The following is a 22206-nucleotide window of genomic DNA, read 5'->3' as shown; positions in this document are numbered from 1 at the left end:
TGAAAAAGGACTGCTCATAAATAAGTTTACACTTCCTGCCAAATTCTACCTCTAAATGTCTAAAAAAGTAGATTTCCTGGCTTTGTTAACTGCAATCCAATCATACAGACGAAGTTACTGCTCTAAACTCCTTAACTTGCCTTAGTTGTCCTAGTTACAGCATTGTATAAGAATCTGCCCACAGAAAGGTGTTTAACATCCCTTATGGAGGTTCTGACATGAAAGGAAGGAATTCTTTCCAGAAGGAATTTTCACAATGGGAAGATGGTCTTACCAAAATCAGGGAAAGCATATCATAGCTGGATTCAAGTCCACAACACACTGACACCTTCCATGTTTCTCACCTCTGAGACTTCAGTTTTAGTCCATAAACTATTCTCTCTTGTTGTTGGTGTTAGAAAATATTTGGATGGTATGCCAAGGTCAATGGGAATTCAGTCACAATGGCTCTCAGCTCTTTTCTCACACACTGGCAAGCAGTGTGTGCTCCATATTGTGACACGTTTTCCTGAAGAGCATTCACAGTCTTGGTGGCCTTCAAAGGAGGCCTGGGATTCTTCCAGGGTAAAGAAGCAAACTCCATTGAAAAACTCAATAAATAGGCTTTGTCTGGTCACTTTCTCATCCTTTTGATCCTTGTATTTTGGTTCTTAAATGTATATTAGGATGAGGATTAGAGCTTTTGACCTGGGCTCAGGGTCAGACCTCCACCCAGGGCCCACCTGGATTCCCAAGGACTTCCTTACAGAGCAATGGTAAAGGGGTATCTCTACTGAGGTCTTGGTTTTGCTGTTTCCCCATACTTGGAAATGACCTATCAGTGTTGTAAACTGATAATTGCCATAGATCCCGTCCTCTCTGGTCAACCAGGGAAGTCCCTGTCTCCGGGAAACAGTAACAATGCACAGTGGGGGAGCTTTGCTTTGCAGCACTTGCTGCAGGCCTGGATGCCTAGGGGCTATTTCCACTTGCAGAACCCAGTCGCCGTGGCAGTGAACCGAGGTTCCTTGAAGGGCAGGGCGGTAGTACTGGTACTAGAGAGCTGGCAGAAATTGAAGAGGGGCCTCCAGTTCTCATTTTAGTGTGACATCTCACCACCTGCTCAGGCCTGACTTCAGGAATAGTGAGATAAATGGTCCCACAGAGCTGGGACCACCTGTGGCCAGCAGACCCCCAGCTCTGCCCATCTGGAAGGAATGCAAAATCTACCTGCTAAAGCAAAATCTGCATTTTAACAAGATCTCCAGGGGATTCCTGTGCACATAAAAGGTTAAAGAGTATGTAGGTCCCAACCCTAGTTAATTAGCTCAGTGTTAGTGAAGTAGTGCCACCCCGTAGAAGCTTTTATGAGAAGGTTGGAATTATTTTGACAAGTCCAGCTGAAACCGCTAACACAAACACATGTATCACAAATTCTTTTTTTCCTTAATTTATATGTTTATTCACTTTACATCCCAATCACAGCCCCCCATCCCAGTCTAGCTCTCACACGGCCCCTCCCCCATCCCACCTCCTCTTCTCCTCTGAAAAGAGGAAGCTCCCCCCCCCTCCGCCCCGAGATACCAACCCACTCTGGCAAATCAAGTCACTGCAGGTCTAGGCACATCAACTCACATTTCAGCCAAAGACTAAACCACCAACCAAAGAGTATATATGGGCTGAACCTAAGTCCCTACACCCTACATATGTAGCAGATGAACACATATGTGCAGATTCATCTTCACCTTTAATCCCAGCATTTGGGAGGCAGAGGCAGGCAGATCTCTGAGTTCAAGGCCAGCCTAGTCTACACAGTGAGTTTCAGGACAGCCAAGGCTAAGAGACTCTGTCTTGAGGGAAGGAGGAAAAAAAGAGCCGCATCTGTTAGACCTGCTAGGAGTACATATGCTCAGTGGTAGAAAACTTGTCCAGCATGGTTCTGAGTACAATCCACAACACCATGTCCTTGGCCACCATAAGCAAACAGCCAAACAACCAAACAATAACAAAAACCTCAAAAGTACAAAAGAAAACTACCCCCAAAACCTGAACATCCTAATAAGCATCAGGAGATAGTAATGTAGCATCCATTCCATGGAATGCCATATTTGAGGAGGGGACAGAGTTGGAGATGACAGTGCTCTAAGTGTAGCCGATTGGTGTGAGATCTGGTCTGCTATAATGTTCTCTACAGGAGCACTGAGTCCTTGTTTTCCCTGCTGGCCCTACTGATTTTGCTTAAAATGGGCAGAACCCATCACCTTGGATTTTAGTCTAAAACTAGTCCTGAAGGACTAGTTTTAAATGGAGGAATGTAGGTTTTCCCACTTGAAATTTCTGGGATCATTGTTGGAAAGAAATCTGAAAATAATAACAGGTTGGAACTTCTGATGGAAGAGAGAAGGGGAGAAAACAAAGGAATCAAGATTGGTCTCTGTAAAGCGGTGACATTCCCTGTATGCGCCACCTGAAATAAGAGTAAAACCTCATTCAATATTTGCCAAATGGGTAAGAATGCACAATTCCCCCTCCATTGTCACTGTTAATATTGAGACAAATAGACAAATCGTGTTCAGCTATTCTGTGTTTATATCAAGCTCCTGGGTGACTTTGAGATGCAAACGAAGACGCTAAGAACACTTCCCAAGCCACAGATTTGAACCCCAGGCCTTCCTGCCCCATGTCAGGTCTCCCCACTGCTCAGCGCCTCACTGCTTCTTACTTATTGGGAGGACATTTGTCTATCCCATAGATGATCTGTGGTTCTACAGATCCAACGGAATTCCCTCCAAATCTGCTACCCAAGTAACACAGAGAAAAGAAATAGTCCAAGTCTGTAAGTGGTTTCTCTGGACTTCTGTCTTTCATGAATGAAGTTCACCATTTACCTGGTTGGCAGGAGTGTTGGTTATTTCTCCCAAGAACACCATGCCAATGAATGAGAAGCTCCCAGGGTCACAGATGCAGGTGTGTCTGCTTTAAGCACCCCTCAACAGAGACCTTCCCCCTCACAGTTCTGTTATTATTGACACCAGTGTTGTCATCTTTTATGCTCATCTCTTCCAATTATTTTAATTAGCTCTTATAAGAGCTTCACATACCAGAAACATGTTAAAAGTGCAAGAACAGTGGACCAGACGTGAATGGTATCCCAGAAATATTCCTCAACTTCTCGAACCAAGTAGACAGAATGCTAGCTGTCTGCAGTGAGCAAAACAGACAAGAGTTGAGTCTGCCATTGCTTATCTCAATTGCTGGGGCAAACAAGATCTACAACACATTAAATGCGGTGGGGGTGGGGGGAGCCTGTGTGCTGAATTCAGCTGGACCTTAACCAGACTGCAGTCTTCTGTCCCCTGCTCTGCAGCGGAACCATGCTGGGAATGCCCCCTGCGATGGCCATCAACAGCTCTGCATTTCCTCTCTCAGAAGGGCAGAGTCCATCTGCTGCTACCAGTAAGAAAAAGAAACCCAGTTTCAGCAAAATCAGAATCAGCTTGAATGATGGCTTTTTCCATTGTTGCAGAGGAAGTGGGTGACTATCTATACAAATTATGTTTCCAAGATGTCGTTAATACGAGAGTTAATAAGCTAACTGTGTATTTCACTGTAACACAATAACAGAGGATGCAAGACAAACAATATACCCTTTTGAGTATCACTGTATTGCAGAAAAATGTACACTGAAGACACAGGTCTACCACCCAAACCAAATCCAGTTTTGTTTGGATTTTGTTTTTGTTTTGATGGAAGAAAATGAAACCAAGGCCATGCTCGCACAAAGCACATTCTCCCTCCCAGTTACATCCCCAATCCAATCACCAGGTGTTTCTATCATATTTATCTTACAATTATTTTATACCTGTTCCTTCTTTCCCATAGATCTTGCCACAGGAGCCAACATGAGTTACTAGTATTAAATTCTTTCTTTCACGGACATTTTTCTGTGTTTTTACAAAAGAGTGCAGCCTATAGACACTTTTCTTCATTCCCACATGTAAATATCCTTGGTGATGTGTTCATGGCTGACTTTTAATACTCCCCATAAACAAGGGTTTTAACATTAAAACAAAAAACAAAAAAAAACAAAAAACAAAAAACCTCCACACAGGAGTATTTGAGGGTGTGTACAAGTGCTAGGTAAACAAACCCTGGGGATCTGGTTTTTAAAAATAAATTTCAGAACAGACCAACAAAAAGTGAAATGTTACCTTTGACATACTATATTCTGCATTGAGATTTAGGATTCATCTAGAGAGTTCCACACCGTTAAGTAAGGGAAACCGAGTTCTATTTATTGATGTCCTCTTCAGCTAGTTTCATTGACAGAAAACTCTGGGGAGCAGTTTTGCTAAGGAACACTGGAATTCAATCTCTCCCCAGCGACATCAGAGATAGCCAATATTTGAGGCCAAATCAGAGGGGCCCTATTGCAGCCAGTGCGATTTCTAAAATAAAAACAAACCTAGGAGATCAGTGGTCATTTGTAAAGAGGCTTTACATGCCGCTGCGGTGCTGGACTGAAGAAAGGACCAAAGGGAGGGCGCAGGCAAAGGAACGCTTTGTATGGCTTGGCCCCGGGTGAGGTTTAAACTGCTGGGGATCAGCGCAGACATCTGTGTGTAGCCTGGAGCTCCCGAGAACTTTTTCCTGGAGAGAGGCACCTGGGGCAGTTCGCAGCATTCCAGCTTGAAGTTCTGGTGCCAAGGCTCTGAATAAACCTTTAGAAATCGCAGCGGCTCCGGGGAGGACCGGTGTACGCGCCAATGAGAACGAACGCCTGCAAAGTCTGAAGCCTAGGGAGAGACCCTGGGCTGCCATATGTTTCCCCTCGCTCCGCAGTCTTCGGGCTTCCTGCTCCCGGGCTGTTCACTGATAGCCAGCCGCCAGTGGTGCTGGGATGATCAAAGACACCACTTCTCCAATGTCCCAGGTGGCGTCATGCGCAGACCGACCCTTTCTCGGAGCTAGGGGACAAGAAGCGGGTTTGGTTTTGTTCACAATTTCAGGGGCCTCTAGGCGGTGCTCTTGGGTGGAGATGGGGCCAGAAGGTGCCCAGAGACAAGAATTGCGCGCGATTAGGAGCCCAAAAGATAAGACAGGACTGAGATTGACCCCGAAATCCTCGGGGCCGACAGGGGGCGCCCTGTCACTGTGGAAGTTGGAGTTTAGCGCTCCCAGATATCCTGAGATCTAAGCAAGCATAGTGTCTTAGAAGACAGTAGGAATTCGCAGGTCTGTCCTACTGAGGGAAGCACTGAATTTTGTTCCGCGGACCCACTCTCCCAGCGCTTGGTAGCTAATTTTACACGTGCAATAATTTCTGGGACAAATTTCTGCTAGGAGCACAATCTAAGAGTAGTGCATCACAAGCTTACAAACTCCTTCGAATTCAACAGAGAGGGACGGGGGAATAGACAGACGGACAGACGGACAGACGGACAGACCAACTGACAGGATAAAGCGGAATGTTGATATCTTGAGTTTCATGTCCTGAGAGAACTGTCCTTGTGTGTGTGCGTGCGTGTGTGTGTATATGTGCGCGCGCGCGTGTGTGTTCACGCGCGTGCGCCTGCGTGCATCTCGGGAGTCCAGTACTTCGGCATTTAAGATCTCTAGACAGAACCAGAATGCTGTTTAGGGCTCTCTGTCTCCATCTCTGTCTGTGTTTCTGTCTCTCTCTGTCTCTGTGTGAGGGGTTGGGGTGGACCTGTCTCTTTCTCTGGAGTTTGGAGCTGTCTCTGTCTCTCTCTGTCTCTCTGGTGGGGGGGGGGCTGCATTTTCCTTTAATTTTGAAAAACAGCTGCATCTATAAACAGCATGTGCACCCTTCTTTTCCAAGTCTGCGGACATCCTTGTGGGGCCTGGGGGAGATGCTGAGGGTCTGATCTCTCTGGGTTCCCTGTGTTCACTAGATGAACAAGTCAGATTCTGCAGGAAAACAGGCCTTGCCTTTGAGGGACTCGTGCTCTGCACTCCTTCAGAGGACTTATTAATGCCTTATCTGTAAACTGTCCATACTATGTGAGTTTCAACAGCAAAGGATACTGGCGACGATGCATCTTCGATCCGAAAGGATGCAGACCCAAGTGGCCTCTTTCTTTACCCTCCAATCTGATCCTCATTCAGGCTTCCACGCTCAAAGCTCAAACCCAGTACCTGCCACCTCTAGCTTCACTCTTCTACCACCACACGAAATACTGAACATCTGGATTTGAGCCAGGGACAACTATTTCCTATTGTCTTTATTCATATCTGAGAGAGAAGAGTTCGGGTCTGTATCCCTACATCCCCAGAACCAAGAAAGACTCTCCACTCCAAAATCTAGGCTTACCTTAGTTTTGGTTACTAACAATACAAATGGCATATTCTGTTGTTTTCCAGTTTGGTTTGTTTTGGGAGACAGGGTTTCTCTGTGAAGCCCTGGCTGTCCTGAAACTCACTCTATAGACTAGGCCCGCCTAGTTTGCTCTGAGATCCGCCTGCCTCTGCCTCAAAGGCATGAGACAACAACATGCTCAAATGACATTTTTTAACACCAAGAGACTAAAGAGAAAGGAAAATGAAATTTTTAATTTTTATAAAACAGTCCTGGCCTCGGAGGCAAGAGAACACAAATCCTCCTGAAGTCATCCCATAAGGCCCGATATTGATTTTTTTTTCTCCTGCCCTACCCCCACCTACTGCCCTGTTTGTTTTAGTTACGAAATGCGTTGGGCACCTTGGATTTAACTGAAAAGTAACCTTGAAACACCGAGGCCCTCATGTCAGAGGCAAATCCCTGTCTCCCGGGTATTGGCTGCAGCTAAGCGGGGCTTCCTGGGCCGACTGAGGTGGGTAGCCAGAAAAAGGCCTGAGGTGGCTGACAACCAGGGCGGCCAGACAACGCGAGTCCTGCGCGCCTTCTGAGGCCTCCCTGGGACTTAACTGTAACGGGGAGGGGCCTCTGGAGCAGCGGCCAGCGAGTTAAAGGTGTGTACACAGTTTTTCTAAATAGGAAAGCGCTTTGCAAATTGGCTGTCACCTGCTTGTTGTTTTGACAGGGAATGTGCACCGAAAGGGAGGAAACCCGAGATAAATAAATCTGGCTTGCCTAGGCTTCGCTGGGCACCAAGGCGGTACGCGCCTTCGGATTGACGAACCCGGTGCTCCAGGCGATGAGGAGGGGCGGGGCGGGAGCAGGAGACCTGAGTTTCTCCAAGGGTGGCCCGATCCCAGATCTCTGGGTCCACGGAAGACTCCCCGTGGACGCAAAGGAAGGGACTCCACCAGGGCGCCAGCGCGCCTGCTTGCAGGTCCAGGTCTTGGGAGAGCAGGGGACAGCGGGAGATGGGCTAGCTCGGGGCGCCCAGCGGCAGGTGCGGAGCGCTAGCCCTGGCTTCCTCTCACCTAAGTGTGAGCTGATTATTCAAATGGGCTGCCCGGGGTCTGGGGATTGGAGGCCCGCGCCAGCGCACCGCGCTATATCACCAGCCGCTCACGTCATTGCGGCACTTGTCCGCTGCGAGGTCCACACCTCCTCCTCCTCCTCCTCCCCCTCCTCTCGCTCTCCCCCCGCCCGCCCCCGCGCCGCTAGCTTCCCGCCGCCTCCCGGCACCTCTACACTGCCAGCCTCAGCCTGCACCGGCAGCCCCGGGAGCGCGGAGACGGAGTGCACGCCCGACGGCGAGCCTCGGGTTCCGGCCTCCAGGGTTCTTCGGCCCCCTCCTCCGCCAGCCACCTTCCCGCCCACTCCCAGCTACCTCCCGCGGCAGGCCGCGGGAGAGAGAGGAAGTGGAGCCCAGAGAGGCAGAGAGGGGGAGCGCGAGAGAGGGCGGGAGGGAGGGGACGGTGCCATAGCTGACTTTTTTTTTTTTTAAGAGGGTGGGGGTGGGGGCTGATTGCTGGTCGTTTGTTGTGGCTGTTAAATTTTAAACCGCCATGCACTCGGCTTCCAGTATGCTGGGAGCCGTGAAGATGGAAGGGCACGAGCCATCCGACTGGAGCAGCTACTACGCGGAGCCTGAGGTAAGCTCTTGCCTTCGCCAGGGAGAAGTGGGGTGACAGCTATCTCCGCGTCCCCAGCCTCCGCACGCTCCCTTCACCGGTACCCGCCCCCCCACCTCTAGCCTTCCTGGACAGCCGCCTTTTCCGCCCTCCTTCTACTCAAATGGGTCTCTTTTTTATACGACACACTGTTAGCCTTGAGATAATATTAACTTTGTGATCAAATATTGACTTGCGGCGCCTCCAAATCCTCTTCGTGGCCGAGCCACGCACTATCCTAACAGAGTTATGTTTGGCAGCGCGCGGCTGGGGAGGGGTGGGAGGTCGGCTGGTGAGGGGGTGGGGAGCTGGAGAAGAGAAGGTGGGTAGGAGTTGGGGACAGAGGTGCAGGCAAAGAATCAAAGACTAGTGGACAAAGAGAAAAAAGTTTGTCGCCACGAAGCCGGGACACTAACAGTTCCTAGCCGAGTTGGCCGTACCTTCCTTATTCCTCCACGCAGTGCCTCCAGCTGCTCCCGGACTCTGTGCAGGCACTGCGCTTCACTCCCCTGTAACTAAAGAGTCGGGTCCCAGTATGAAGCCCCAGAACAGGGACACTGAGATGATTTCCACTTGAGACTGCCCTAGTGACGTTCCAAGGGTGGCTTTTGGCGACCAGGGGTAGCAACGGAGATTTCCGGCCTTGGTGCTGACTCAGTGTGCTAGCCAGCTGGTGTGAGGAGCCCCTAGGGAGAGTAAAATGGATTTGAGGCTCCTGACTTGTTGGCGATCCAGGACTCCAAAGTTCTAGAATGAGGGCGAGGCTGAGCCTCAGACCCAGAACGGCAACCCGCTGGCCCTCGGGCTACCACCTTTCCAGGACTCTCTGAGGCCCAGAGGACTTGGTGTTGGTGCACTGGGACCCAGGAAAAGAAAGAGATCCCGGAGGCCTGCACGAAGGCGGGGGACTGGGTGCAACCTATGGGTGAGAGGATCGGGCGAGCTCAGCCTAGGTGCTAACCTGTCTCCTCCCCGGGCTCTGTCCGCAGGGCTACTCTTCCGTGAGCAACATGAACGCCAGCCTGGGGATGAATGGCATGAACACTTACATGAGCATGTCCGCGGCTGCAATGGGCAGTGGTTCCGGCAACATGAGCGCAGGCTCCATGAACATGTCATCCTATGTGGGCGCTGGAATGAGCCCGTCGCTGGCTGGCATGTCCCCGGGCGCGGGCGCCATGGCGGGCATGAGCGGCTCAGCTGGGGCGGCCGGCGTGGCGGGCATGGGACCGCACCTGAGTCCGAGTCTGAGCCCACTCGGGGGACAGGCGGCCGGGGCTATGGGTGGCCTTGCTCCCTACGCCAATATGAACTCCATGAGTCCTATGTACGGGCAGGCGGGCCTGAGCCGCGCTCGGGACCCCAAGACGTACCGGCGCAGCTACACTCACGCCAAGCCTCCCTACTCGTACATCTCGCTCATCACCATGGCCATCCAGCAGAGCCCCAACAAGATGCTGACGCTGAGCGAGATCTATCAGTGGATCATGGACCTCTTCCCTTTCTACCGGCAGAACCAGCAGCGCTGGCAGAACTCCATCCGTCATTCTCTCTCCTTCAACGACTGCTTTCTCAAGGTGCCCCGCTCGCCAGACAAGCCTGGCAAGGGCTCCTTCTGGACCCTGCACCCTGACTCTGGCAACATGTTCGAGAACGGTTGCTACCTGCGCCGCCAGAAGCGCTTCAAGTGTGAGAAGCAACTGGCGTTGAAGGAAGCAGCGGGTGCGGGCAGTGGCGGAGGCAAGAAGACCGCTCCTGGGACACAGGCTTCTCAGGTTCAGCTCGGGGAGGCCGCAGGCTCGGCCTCTGAGACTCCGGCGGGCACCGAGTCCCCCCATTCCAGCGCTTCTCCGTGTCAGGAGCACAAGCGAGGTGGCCTGAGCGAGCTGAAGGGAACACCTGCCTCTGCGCTGAGTCCTCCGGAGCCGGCGCCCTCGCCTGGGCAGCAGCAGCAGGCTGCAGCCCACCTGCTGGGCCCACCTCACCATCCTGGCCTGCCACCAGAGGCCCACCTGAAGCCCGAGCACCATTACGCCTTCAACCACCCCTTCTCTATCAACAACCTCATGTCCTCCGAGCAGCAACATCATCACAGCCACCACCACCATCAGCCCCACAAAATGGACCTCAAGACCTACGAACAGGTCATGCACTACCCTGGGGGCTACGGTTCCCCCATGCCAGGCAGCTTGGCCATGGGCCCAGTCACGAACAAAGCCGGCCTGGATGCCTCGCCCCTGGCTGCAGACACTTCCTACTACCAGGGAGTGTACTCCAGGCCTATTATGAACTCGTCCTAAGAAGATGGCTTTCAGGCCCTGCCTAGCTCTGGCCACTGGGGAGAAGGACAAGGGAAATGACAGGCTGAGTGGAAACATTGGGGGAACTTTGAGGAAAAAGTAGCCACCACACTTAAGGCCCCAAAGGAGCAGTTTCACCTGTCTGTGTCCCTAAATAGCTGGGCCACACTGATCTGTCATTCTAAATAGGGAAGGGAATGGAAATATATATGTATACACATAAACTTGTTTTAATGGAGCCTTTGGTTCCCACTATGTAGACTACTGCTTCTCAAGGCACCTGCAGATTTTGATTTTTGTTCTTGTTCTCTCTCTATTGCTGTCGTTGCAGAGAAGTCTGACTTAAAAAAAAAACAAACTAAACAAAAAAAAAAACTTTTGTGAGTGACTTGGTGTAAAACCATGTAGTTTTAACAGAAAACCAGAGGGTTGTATTGATGTTTAAAAGAGAAAAAAAAATAATGATGTAAGAGTCTGGTATAAATGACCAGGAGAAAGGACAAAAATGCATCCCATTCTGGACATGGTGAAATCCAGGTCTCGGGTCTGATTTAATTTATGGTTTCTGCGTGCTTTATTTATGGCTTATAAATGTGTGTTCTGGCTAGAATGCCAGAGTTCCACAAATCTATATTAAAGTGTTATTGCCAATTTTACCCCTTGGATCCAATCTCTCTCTCTCTCTCTCTCGCTCTCTCTCTCTCTCTCTCTCTCTCTCTCTCCCAAAATTAAACGAATTTATTGGTTATTGCAAGGAAATGGGAGAGAGCAGTGGGAGTTCCTTTTGAGGGGGTTTATGGGGAGCTCAGGGGTGTCAGTATTGTTTCTTACCCAACATTTTATTTAAATATCATAGGTGAGTGGATTTTCCTGTAAGAACCACTGCTGCATCCTCCCCATGTTTGTCCACCTAGCCACACCTCCATCTTTCCTCCTTGAATGCTTTTTAGAGTGTGTGGGAGACAAGCCCTAAACAATGCAGCAACTACATCAGGAAACACAACAAAATTGTTCCTAGTCACTTTTTAAATTTTTGAAGTTGATATTACTAAACATGGCAGAACACAAATTCTTGATGGACCATTCCCCAGCATCTCTATTCATATAACTTATGTTTTATTAAGGTGCAGAGATTGGGGACAAGGTCTCCTTCAATGGTCCTGACGGGCTTGGAACTCATTATAAAGACCAGGTTTGGGTCCTGCCTCTGCCTCCCAGTGCTAGGATTACAGACCTGTTGTGCCTGGCAAGTCCAGTAGTTTTAATTTTAAAGCCAGAGGCCAAAGCTCGCTCTTGAGTGCATACACGCAATGATGTCGAGGCTCCTTGGGGTCTGGGGCTGGCTATGCCAAGAGAAAGGCAGACGTTTACAGGTTGGCTGTTTTGCTTTTTAATCTCAGGCCTCCTTTCTAGTCAGTGAGCCAAGTCTGGATTTACCAATTTTGGGTTTATGGCTCTTCCCAGCTACTGCAGGCCTGCCTCCCTTTGAACCTTCCTGTGGAACTGAGACTGCCTGGCTCCAGGTTGTGCCCGGATGGCAGCCAGTCTCCCTCTCCCAGGTGGTAAGCAGGTGGGGGGAATCCTTGCTAGGCTAGGGGTTGATGACATAATCTGGGGAAACATGAATATTGTCCTGAAATTGGTTTTAATTGCACAGTTAAGGGTAACTTCCAAATCTTCTATTAAAAAGTTATGCTGGGGATGGGGAGGTGATGAAGGGTGCCTAGAGCAGCTTAGCAAATGACTCCAAACATAATGAAATCCCAGTGTCTCAAGAATGGTGTCTCCCTTCTACCAGCCCCCCCCCCCCCGCAAAGCTGTCTGTTAGCTCAAGAAGCTCAGATAGAAATAGGCAAACCACGACTGTGACCCAGGGACTGAATGGGTATTTTGTGAGCCTCCAGGGAAATACAAAGACCCAAAATAAAATCTCACCGGCCATTTCTACCTCTCTCCAGATTCTCCAAATTGACAGGTAAATCTAGAGGAATTTGGTTTTGCAAAGGAGCCTCCTCGCACTGACTTTCATCTAATGCCTTAAAGCTGTCCTCAGTCTGACTTTGGGGCCATTCCCAGGGAAAGGGAAAAAAAAAAGTTACATTGGTTAAAAACCCAAGCAGGCGTCAGAGGTGTTTTTAATACGAGGCTGCTGCTTAGCGCTGACCTCTCTGCTATGCCTAATTATTCCAATCTAGAATGTCCCACAAGAACCTCACTCAGCTTTACCACCTCCATGAGCACTTTCTAACACCTTGCTCATTTCCATCCCTCCTCAGGCCTGGCCTTTCCCTCTTTCCCTTGCTCGTGTGTGTGTGTGTGTGTGTGTGTGTGTGTGTGTGTGTGTGTGTGTGTCTTCCCCCCACCCCCATCCCCAAAATCCCATTTTAACAAGCCACATTGTTCCTCCGAACACAAGGAAGAGAAATTGAAGGAGGAGGGATTCGCAGGCCGAGGCCAGCAATCAGGCCTTCTCTTTGCTGGGCCAGGACACACACGTCGCGAGCCCAGCCTGAAATGTGTTTCATTATCACATAAAAGGCTCCCGTAGCGAAGGAGCCCAGGGGCAGGGCCGGGGGCTGAGTGGGGGACAATGGAGACTGAAAGCGCTGCCCTAACCTGCTATGTTTCTTATCGCACGCCCATTGTTCGAGGGTCGTTTTAAACTACTTAGTGCGCCCCCCTCCACTGATCCCTGCCGATAAGATATAGTTCTGTGCGAATACATAAAAAGGTTGTCGGGGAGCTGCGCCCTCCGAGGCTTTTCGGCCCTTCTGGTGCCTTCCTCACAGCTCACGTCAGTACCCCCCCGCCCCCCCAGTTCCAAGTTTAGGAGTTCAGGGATTCCTTCTCCCACCCAAACGATGCATTGCAGGGCGCAGCCGCTCTCCCCCTTCTTTTCTTCTGTTGCCCGCCGCCTTCCTCGCGCTGGGGTTTAAGCAACCGTGATCTGTGAATAAACAAAGTCAGTAAACAACCGAAAAAAACATTCTAGATCCGAATTCCAGGAGGGTAAACTTTTCATGCCACGTCACACTTCAGCAAATTTGCACAGATATTATATTGCCTCCCCTCCTTTATTATTCTTTTTTTTTCCAGGATCCCATTGTACTTAACTGAATTTTATAACGCTGATCGATATCTTGGTAAAATATTCATTTTTAAACTAGCGGGCAGTGAAATCTTTGCTTTGTGTGCTAAAGTCAACAGTCGCTCGGTTTGAGCTCAAATAAATGCAGGGATGCCTCGGCTGGGAGCAGTCCGCCGCCTCCCTCCGAGCGCAGGACGCTCCGACGCCCGCCTGCCCGCAGGCCACCGCAGGTAGGGAGCGCACCCACTCGGGGGCCACGCCCGGGCTCCCCGCACAGAGTCCGCCCCCCCCCACTCGGGTCCACAGGCCTCCCCTCCCCCACTTGAGCGAGCTCCAGTGCCTCTGAGAGAATTGGGAGGTCCACCCAGCTCAGGAAGACGGGAAATAGTGTTTTTGCAGGGGAGTGGGAAGATTCAGGGCTGCACCGCCACTTAGAAGAACGAGGAGTCTGGGAGTTTAGAACTCCCAGCAGTTTTGGAGTTTGGTTTCCGGAGGCGTTGAGAAATCAGATTTGTCCCTGCAGCCACTCCGGCTGGAGATTCGAACAGTGGGCTGCTAGTTTCATAAGAGCTGGGGTTCGCGCAGAGTGTGGGGGTGGGGAGCATCAGGGCGTCCTTGGCCTCACAATCTAGGGTTGGGGACCGCCGGTTTGTGCGTGAAGCTGGGAGGATACGGAGGAGAAGGAGGAGCGGAGGCCACAGAGTGCAGGGAGCTTAAAGCTCTGAGTGTGTTCTAATGCTGTTTCCCAGATCCCGGCAGATCAAGGCAGCTCAAAACTCGTGCAGGGGAAGGGAAAGCGCCTTTACTAAAAGATGAGTCACTTTAGTTCGCAAGAAGCGGCGTTGGCTTTTATGCTGTAAAGTTCCACCTGGATCACGAGCTGGGCCCGTGAGGTTAAGTCAAAGCGTACTGCGGGGTCGTCTACCTTCCCACTCCCATTACAACCCAGTCGCGCCGCCTTGTTTCAGGAGCAGGATGCGGAGTGTTGCACTTGCGCGTGTAGGGGTCGTAGAACAGGACTTTGGAAGGCAGTCTAGACTCTTCTTTCCGTTGCCTGCGGGAAGTTGCCAACCTCGTCTCACACTACCTTCCACTGCAGCCTGCTGAAAATTCAGTACTCTACTCTTCTGAGGACAGGGTTCACAAAAGATCTCTTTGGGGACAGAGATGTGGCTCATCGATAGACGATTTGACTTGTAAGAGTAAAGCCCAGGAATCGCTGCTCACCAGTGGGGTGGATGTGGAGGGGGGAGAAAAAGAAAACAGCCATTATCTTTACTGTTGTCTACCTGTCCCGCCAATTCTTTCTTAAACTCGCGTTCTCCATACGTCTTTGCCTTAAATGCAGGGCTTTGGAAGAATCCCACTTCTAGTTGGGTTTCCCTTGTCACCCTAACTGGAATCCATTCCAGGTTTCATTGCTATCTGCAGATGGTGAACCCAGTATGCAGAAATGGTCTGCCGGCCCTCTGGATCAATGCTATGAGGGCATCTTCGAAAGTGGAGCCTAGGCACACCCTTTGGTGCTGCCTTTGTATCCCAGGCTGCTTGCCCATGTTCCGGACACTGGAAGCCAACTCGGACGCCTCTGCAGCGCTCTAAGCTGAGGCTCTGCCTAGTGTGGCTGGTGCCTTCTTGGAACGAGGTGGGAAGCATGCAGGACGCAAGGCGAGGCTAATCGTTTTTAAATAATTAATGCCCCCCATTCCGGTGGTAATGCAAGGCCTCGAATCCGTCAATTACTTGTCATTAGACGAGTGTCGCCCCACGGCCTTCCCTCGAGCCTTTGATGGCGCCGGGTCACCTAGCCCAGCCCACTCTACCGCGGAATTAAAAGGTGCCCGGCCTTTGAGAGCGGGTGCGGACTAGCCATGGCCCCTCAATTCAGTGAAGAGTTTTGAAAGAAAGACCCTCGGTTAAGAGATGTAATCTTTCAAATGGCCAATTTAAACGCCCGATCTTTATCACCCTCCTCCTCCCCGCTTTATACAGAGAAGGCAGTCGGTTGTGCTTTGGGGGGCTTTTAATGTGAAAGTGGGGCGCGGGGGTGGAGCGAGAGCTAAGGTTTAATGGGGCATAGGGGAAGGCGTTTGTCCCTGGATGTACTTAGAGTTACCTAGAAGCCACTGTGTCTTTTTTTTCCTTCCCCTAAGTATGTAAGCCGGGGCGGGGGCGATGAGGGTGGCTCCCTCTCTGGAGGAGCCAGGGGTACAACATTAGGTCAGACCCCCTGCCTGATCCTGTTCTCCCCCCTGAAAAATAACGGGTATGTGACAAAGGGAGTGCCAAGAATGCCCCTATTCCTCCAGCAATTGAGCACCCATAGGTGCTCTGCAGCCAGTCTGGCAGCAATCTACACACAGGCCTCAAGTCCTGCTTCACAGGGCAGACACCAGCACCCCTCAAAATAATAACCCACTCTACCCCTCCCAGACTGTGGTGGCAAAGGAACACCTTGTGGTGGCAGGATTCACACCTGAAGTGTCTGTTGAGGAAGGGATGATCTGGCCCTGACTTCAGTACCATAGCAACCAAGACCAGCCAGGGGGACTCTGGTAAAATGGAAATTAAAAAAAGAAAGAAAGAAAGAAAGAAAGAAAGAAAGAAAGAAAGAAAGAAAGAAAGAAAGAAAGAAAGAAAGAAAGGAAGGAAGGAAGGAAGGAAGGAAGGAAGGAAGAAAGAAAGAAAGAAAGAAAGAAAGAAAGAAAGAAAGAAAGAAAGAAAGACAAGGGTAAAGGCCACCAAAAGTTTTCCACTAGGTTTAATTTTTTCTGGTCACTGACTTGCTGGGTCTAGTAAGTTTTTGTGTTATTTTACTTTTGACAGTAAGGAAAGGTGACATACGCTCAGGACCTATTCTGCACACCCTCTTTGAGCAAAAAGCTCCATCTATCCTTCCTAGACTAAGAAAGCATTTATCTCGGCAGTGGTCTTAGACTAGACTAGAAATAATGTTTGCTTCCCCCCCTTCCCTCCCTCCCTCCCTCCCTCCCTTCCTTCCTCCCTTCCTTCCTTCCTTCCTTTTTTGTTAAATATCATCTCACCGCCCCAGGGCAGGTTTTCCTCTATGGGGTGTGGGAAGGACACAGGATGGAGGAAAATATCTGCTGTGGAAGGAGAAAGGTGGAGAGCCCTTTGTGTCTGGTCCACTCGGGAGCTTCTGCCTGCTTTTGAGGACTTTTTCTCCACTTGCCCATGCTCTGTCTCCCCAAACAGAAATGTCAGCACAAGATTAAAAAAAATAATATGAGAAACATCGGCTCTAGATAGGCACCTCCATATCAGAGCAGAGAAAAATAGCAAGGAATTGATGTGTCCCTGACAGAGCTCAGTAGGGCTCTAGCTCCTAGTGGGTCTAGGCTCTTTTCTACAAAACTCCCATACTCTCAGTCACTCCAGGGGTTGCCTGGAAGCCTAAATCCTGGGGCATCTTCCCCATTCCGTTCACAGCCTTCCTGCCCACTCTCTTATCCCTTTTCTTTTCTTCTTTAAAACAATCATGTGTGTCTCTCTAGCTCCCTCCTCTCATTGTATTTGTTGATGACCTAACACGCTCACACCAAAAGCCACACACAGAAAACCAACAACGTGGGATGGGAGGAAAGACCAATTATGACGGAGGCTAACAAGCAGGGAACACCCAAGTAGAAGCTGGCTGTCTCCTGGGAGACTGATGGAGGCTTATTTTACAAGCTGTAATTCTGTCCTGGTCCCTATCTCCAGACTGGAAGTGATGCCTCCACTCTCCTCCCCCTCATCCCTGTGCCCTTGGGGCCCAGTCCAGATCTTCCTGCAAATTCTTCAAGGAGAGTCTCTCTGGACAGGTGAAAAGAGCAGAGGTGCTTTTCAAGCTTGTCTTTAGAGTGGCCTGTTTAATTTTAACTCAGAGTCAGTTCCTCTCAACACCGAGACATCATTGTGACATCCACATGAACACAACCTGGATTCACATTAAAAATCTACCCCTCCTGCTGTGTGTTTATGGTGTGTGTGTGTGTGTGTGTGTGTGTGTGTGTGTGTGTGTGTGTGTATGTATGTATGTATGTGTATGTGTGTGTGTCTGTGTGCACGAGCACATGCATACATACTTGAGGGTTTCATTTCACTGTTAGATAAGGCATCCCATAGCTAGGAGTGCTAAAAGGAACACCACAGATTAAGTTAGTTCCATGCCTGGGTTTAACTCCATTTTGCTAGTTACCAAATGCCTCCAGCAAGGTTAGGTAAGGACTTCAGCAACACTGTATTCTTGATGCAACACATTTTTAGCCGGAAGAGAAATGTCAGCTACTCAAATCTGTGTAAAGGAGAAGTCTGGATTTAATTCATCGTTCACCAGGGCTTCTTTGCCTACGCTAGAATTTTGGAACGAGCCTTGCCTTGCGTTGCTTTTAAGTTCAACTTACATGGTTTAGAACCATGTTATTTCCCATATGTAAATCAGTTTTTTCAGTTTCGTTTATCTGAAATCAATAAGAAAGCTTCAAGAATACACAGAGATTTTGGGGGGCTGATAGATCATGAGCTATCCAGACCAAAGTAGAATTGTCTGTGTGACTGTGAACTTGCTAGCTCCTTAGAAATATGATCTGCACTTACAACTCAAACAGAATTGTAGAATGGGTTCCCTTGTCCATTGTTTGCTTCTGTGAAGGAAAGCAATGATTTCCTAATTTAAAATTATGAATGTTAAATGTGTGGTCTTTAAAAATACAGAATATAATTTTGGGATGTTTGGAGGGAAAGGCTAGGATGAAGCAGAGGCATGAGGAGGGTGGGTGGAGAATTGAAGAGAACCAAGGAATAGATAACATTTTCTATGAAGGAATGGGGGTGAAGTGTCTGCCAGGGCAGGACCTGGGCCACAGGGAGTTCTGTATGGGGGTAAGAAGCATCTTAAGGAAGAAATCAAAATGTCGGGTTAGAAGGTATAGCTGAGCAATTAGAATGCTTGCCTTACACGAGGCTCTGGGTTCCACCTCCAGCATGGGGCAGAGAGGAAATATAATTTAGTGCTTCATCTTCTAAAACAACATACAGTTCTGCTCAAGAGTGTTTACATTACCTTTTAAAGCTTATTCTAAAGTAAGACTGACTTCACCAAGTGCTCTCTGCTTCTCCTGCTGTTCCGATCTACATCGCTGAGCAGTCCACACACTAAAAGAAATTGTAGTTTCCTTTCCATGTCTTGGTGGCTGAGAAATTTTGCCGCCTTCCAGGACTATGAAGCCCATTCCTTGGCAGAAATCCCTCCCCTTTGTCCTGTTTCTGATTGTGGCTGCCCAAACCGTGACACCCCCTTCTTGATTCTTTATCTCTCTATTCAGTCCCGCCCCAACTGAGCAGAGCTTCCCATTTGCCACACACCCGGTGATATGTTGTCCTCTCCCAGATTGGAAGTCAGAATCTATGAGTAACAGCACTCCTGGGATTTAGAGTTCAGGAACTTCCTCAGCACTGGTCTCTCAGATCTCTGACTAGGCAGGTGATTTGCATTTCACCTCACTAGTCGTTCAACTTCCCAAAGCTCCAGACCATCACAATGCTAGGAGACACCCCAGATCCAAAGCAGTAGAGAGCCTGTTTTACCAGAATACCAGAGTCTCCAAGAGGTTGTCCGAAGTATCAGGAGAAGGTTGGAAGGGATGAGAAATAAATCTTGGGGACCGTGGGTCAGGACAGCAAAGATGCTACCATTTGTCCTAGTAGAGATTAGGATAGGAGTGTTCCAGGTTATGCTTATTTGTAGTTTTAAAACAGGGTTGTTAAAGGAATGTGATCCTTCAAAGCCAACCAGGTCTGGGCTATGTTTTCTTTGCACCTAAACTCTGGGACAGCGGCTAAGGCAGGAAGGGAGGTGACAGCAAGAGAATCAGCAGCCAGATAGATGGTTCTTGAATTGTGATTAGAAAGACAAAATGCCAGAGAAAAGGAAAATGTCAGGGGCAGAGACCACTTGCAGGCACGAGGGTGAAAAACAATCCAAACTGGCAAATTATTTCAGAAGTACAGCTTCTCCGCTGGCCTTATTCTTTGCCAGGAGATTTTGACAGCAGGGGCCAGGACCGTTCAAAGTCACTCTTGCTTCTGACCTCCCCCTGACCTGCACCTGGTGGCATGATGACACAGGTGACAACAGAGGCATATTTTATGCGTCACCCACATTGGGTCTTTAGTATTCTGTCCAGCTGACTGAGAAGCAAGACCCCTGACCCCACAGCACTTGTCTTCCTCTGGAGTTACAAACAAATGCAGATCTAGTGAACACCTGCTTTCCAGCCCAAGCCCCAAGATGCTGGCCTCCTAGCCTAGCTTACATCTACATGGAGGGAAGAAGTGATGCTGCAATGTGAGGACCTGTTGTCTGCAAGGAACCAGCAGCAGGTAGCATCCTACTGCACAGCATGTGGGCATACCTCATAGTGAGGATTTAAAGCCTGCTTGCACCAGACCTGAGGACACGATGGAACTGGGTGACGCTTTCACTCCTCCAAACGGGGATCTCTCCCTCCACTGCTTTTGACCCCCTATGTTGACTGCCACGTCTTCCTCTCTTTCCTTGTGGCATTTCGGGAGGCCCTTACACGACATGGACAGCTTTTGGAGAAGAACAGAGTCTACAATCAACTATACTTTCTCACTCTAAATGGGTGATCTGATGTCATAGATTAAGAAGGGAACATTCGATCAGTGTAAATGGAACCTTCTGAAGACACTGCGAACAGAAAAGATGCCATTTGTGGACTGATCGTGGGGTGGACGAGTGGGGGAAGGGTACCCAAGCTATACTTTTTTTAATTAACACCCCTCTCTGACTAGCAGAATTTGACAATTAAAGGCCAATCTCTCTTGATTTCTTTGCTTTAAAAGGACATTCGATTCACCCAGGCAGGTAATTAAATCCCCCTCAAGCCTCTCCCTTCCCAGAGCTTTGAACAAGCTGAGTCCTATCTTCTCTAACATCCAGCGTGATCTCGGGCAGGGAGCTGAGCTCAGGTATTCACTAGTAGTTATCAGAATACCAGACTCATTTAGGGAGATCAACCCTAGACCCCAAGCCAACCCTCACTAATAGTAGAAAACACTGTCTAGATTTTGTTGTGGCTGGGCGTATAACTAACAGGAACTACAGAATTTCTCCCTGGAAGACATTGGGACTCATCTCCCTCCCCTCTGCCACCCCACGTCCCATCTCTTTCCTTCCCTCTCCCTCCCTGTCCCTCTTGGTCCCCGCTTTTCTCTTCCCCTTTCCTCCCCTCTCTACCCTTCCTTCCTTCCCTTCTTCCTCCCCTCCCTCCCCTTCTCTCTTCTCCCTCCCTCCTTACTCTCCCCCTACCTCTTGAAGGGACGTCTAGATCGCACTCCCTTTACTTTATATCACATTTAGTTAACTCTCTCCTTCCAGCAGCCAGGCACTTGAGGGGTAGTAAACCTTCATCTTAGGGGTTCACAAGACCCTCAGTCTGAAAGGAAAATGCCACTTTGCACCTTCTAATCTGCGACCTTTCCTGGTTAAAATACTCACTAGGAATTTCTAGGTTCCTCTCCATCCCATCCCCAGATCCTAGACCCTACAGAATTTTCTCGGTTTGGCTTTTGATAACCTTGTTGCAGAACAAAATTGGGTGTGTGTGTGTGTGTGTGCACGAGGCACATCTACAGTCCCCACTGTATTTGAACAAGCCAATCTCAGGTCTTCCAATCAGATTATTTGGGAAGTGGGGAAGATTAAAAAAAAAAAAAACCTGTAACGTCACTCTCTGTGCATTGCATTTTAATGCTTAACAAGATCCCACTTACTCCTCAGTTAAGAATGGAAAAGAGAGAGAGGTTTGATGCTCAATATTGCCAGCTATCAGCAAGTATCTGAATAGACACTGTTGTCGTGGGGCCGGTCCTTCCGGCTCTACCTTAGGCTCGCCAGAAGGAACTGTGCTGGGGAGGTGTATACACTGCCATCTGTTTGTGTAAAGTAGATCTAATTGCCAGCCAACCAGAGCAATATAAAAATTTAGTGCAAGCCCTAAAGGATTATAACTTAAAATTCAATAATTGTGCTTCAGAAAACTACGTGTGTGAGCTTCCCTCAGTAATGCACAGTTAGCCTGGAAAGGACGATGTATTTTTTTGTTTGTATTACATTTGTAAGCTTTCTCCTTCAAGGTAGGCATAATAAAAAAATGGATTTTTTCATATTTATCTAGCCTCCATCCACAGGATAAACGATATTTTTCAAATTAGATCACCTCAACTATATTCATGGGTTGGCATAATCAGTTAGCCATACCAAAAGCACCTTCAAGTCTCATCAGTTTTAAATCAGTTCTTCCCAGGACGATAAAAATCCTAGTTTTTTAAAAAGTTAACATTGCTCATGAAATAACTAGTTAACAATAAAAGTAAAATAACATTTTCAACTTCTAGATTCCTAGAATTTAAACTAGAAGCAGTTTGACTGCATGGTATATTCCACAGCAATGGACACACACACACACACACACACACACACACACACACACACACACACGAAGAAATGAATGATGAGGAGGCTTAGGATGTAGCTAAGCTAGTAGAGTGCTTGCCTAGCATGGGGAAGGTCCTGGGTTCAATCCCCAAGACTGTAATAAAATAAAAGCAACATATTGTGTTTAGAAAAATAGAAGAGTAGCTTCTGATAAAAACAATTTAAAAAAAATTTAAAGTAGCCCCGGGAAAAACCAACACATCGAGTTTCTTTGCTCTTTTCTTTTTGAAGTATGGTTTTCAAAGAAGTTACAAAACCGCATTTGGAATTTTAACATTTTGTGTCAATCT

The 22206-nt window shown here is 48.8% G+C and overlaps 2 protein-coding genes across 18 annotated transcripts in view; both read left to right on the top strand.

The window, feature by feature from the left end:
- Positions 1 to 6763: 6763 nt before the first annotated feature.
- On the top strand, positions 6764 to 10960 carry Foxa2 (forkhead box A2). 5 transcript variants are annotated; one of them, NM_012743.2, is given in 3 exon segments: positions 6764 to 6951; positions 7917 to 7986; positions 8994 to 10958. In NM_012743.2, coding segments are annotated over 2 exon segments (1380 nt in total). In that variant the 5' UTR covers positions 6764 to 6951; position 7917; the 3' UTR covers positions 10305 to 10958.
- Positions 10961 to 13409: 2449 nt separating this feature from the next.
- LOC120101725 (uncharacterized) overlaps positions 13410 to 22206 on the top strand; it is a 98037-nt gene continuing 89240 nt past the window's right edge. For all 13 annotated transcript variants that reach the window (XR_015684657.1, XR_015684659.1, XR_015684658.1 and 10 more), the window contains exon 1: positions 13410 to 13622. The gene's annotated coding sequence lies outside the window, so the exon portion shown is untranslated. The remainder of the gene's footprint in view (positions 13623 to 22206) is intronic.

This window comes from Rattus norvegicus, chromosome 3 (genome assembly GCF_021556685.1).
Source record: "Rattus norvegicus strain SHRSP/BbbUtx chromosome 3, alternate assembly SHRSP_T2T, whole genome shotgun sequence".
Taxonomy (NCBI): domain Eukaryota; kingdom Metazoa; phylum Chordata; class Mammalia; order Rodentia; family Muridae; genus Rattus; species Rattus norvegicus.
This window is presented reverse-complemented; position numbering and strand designations above follow the sequence as displayed.

Bases quoted from the DNA above. Each gene is read 5' to 3' on its own strand.
- Foxa2 (XM_087648995.1), top strand. From the start codon at position 7,918: ATGCTGGGAGCCGTGAAGATGGAAGGGCACGAGCCATCCGACTGGAGC. The intron at 7,987-8,993 runs GTAAGCTCTTGC...CTCTGTCCGCAG, and splicing joins GCTACTACGCGGAGCCTGAG to GGCTACTCTTCCGTGAGCAA.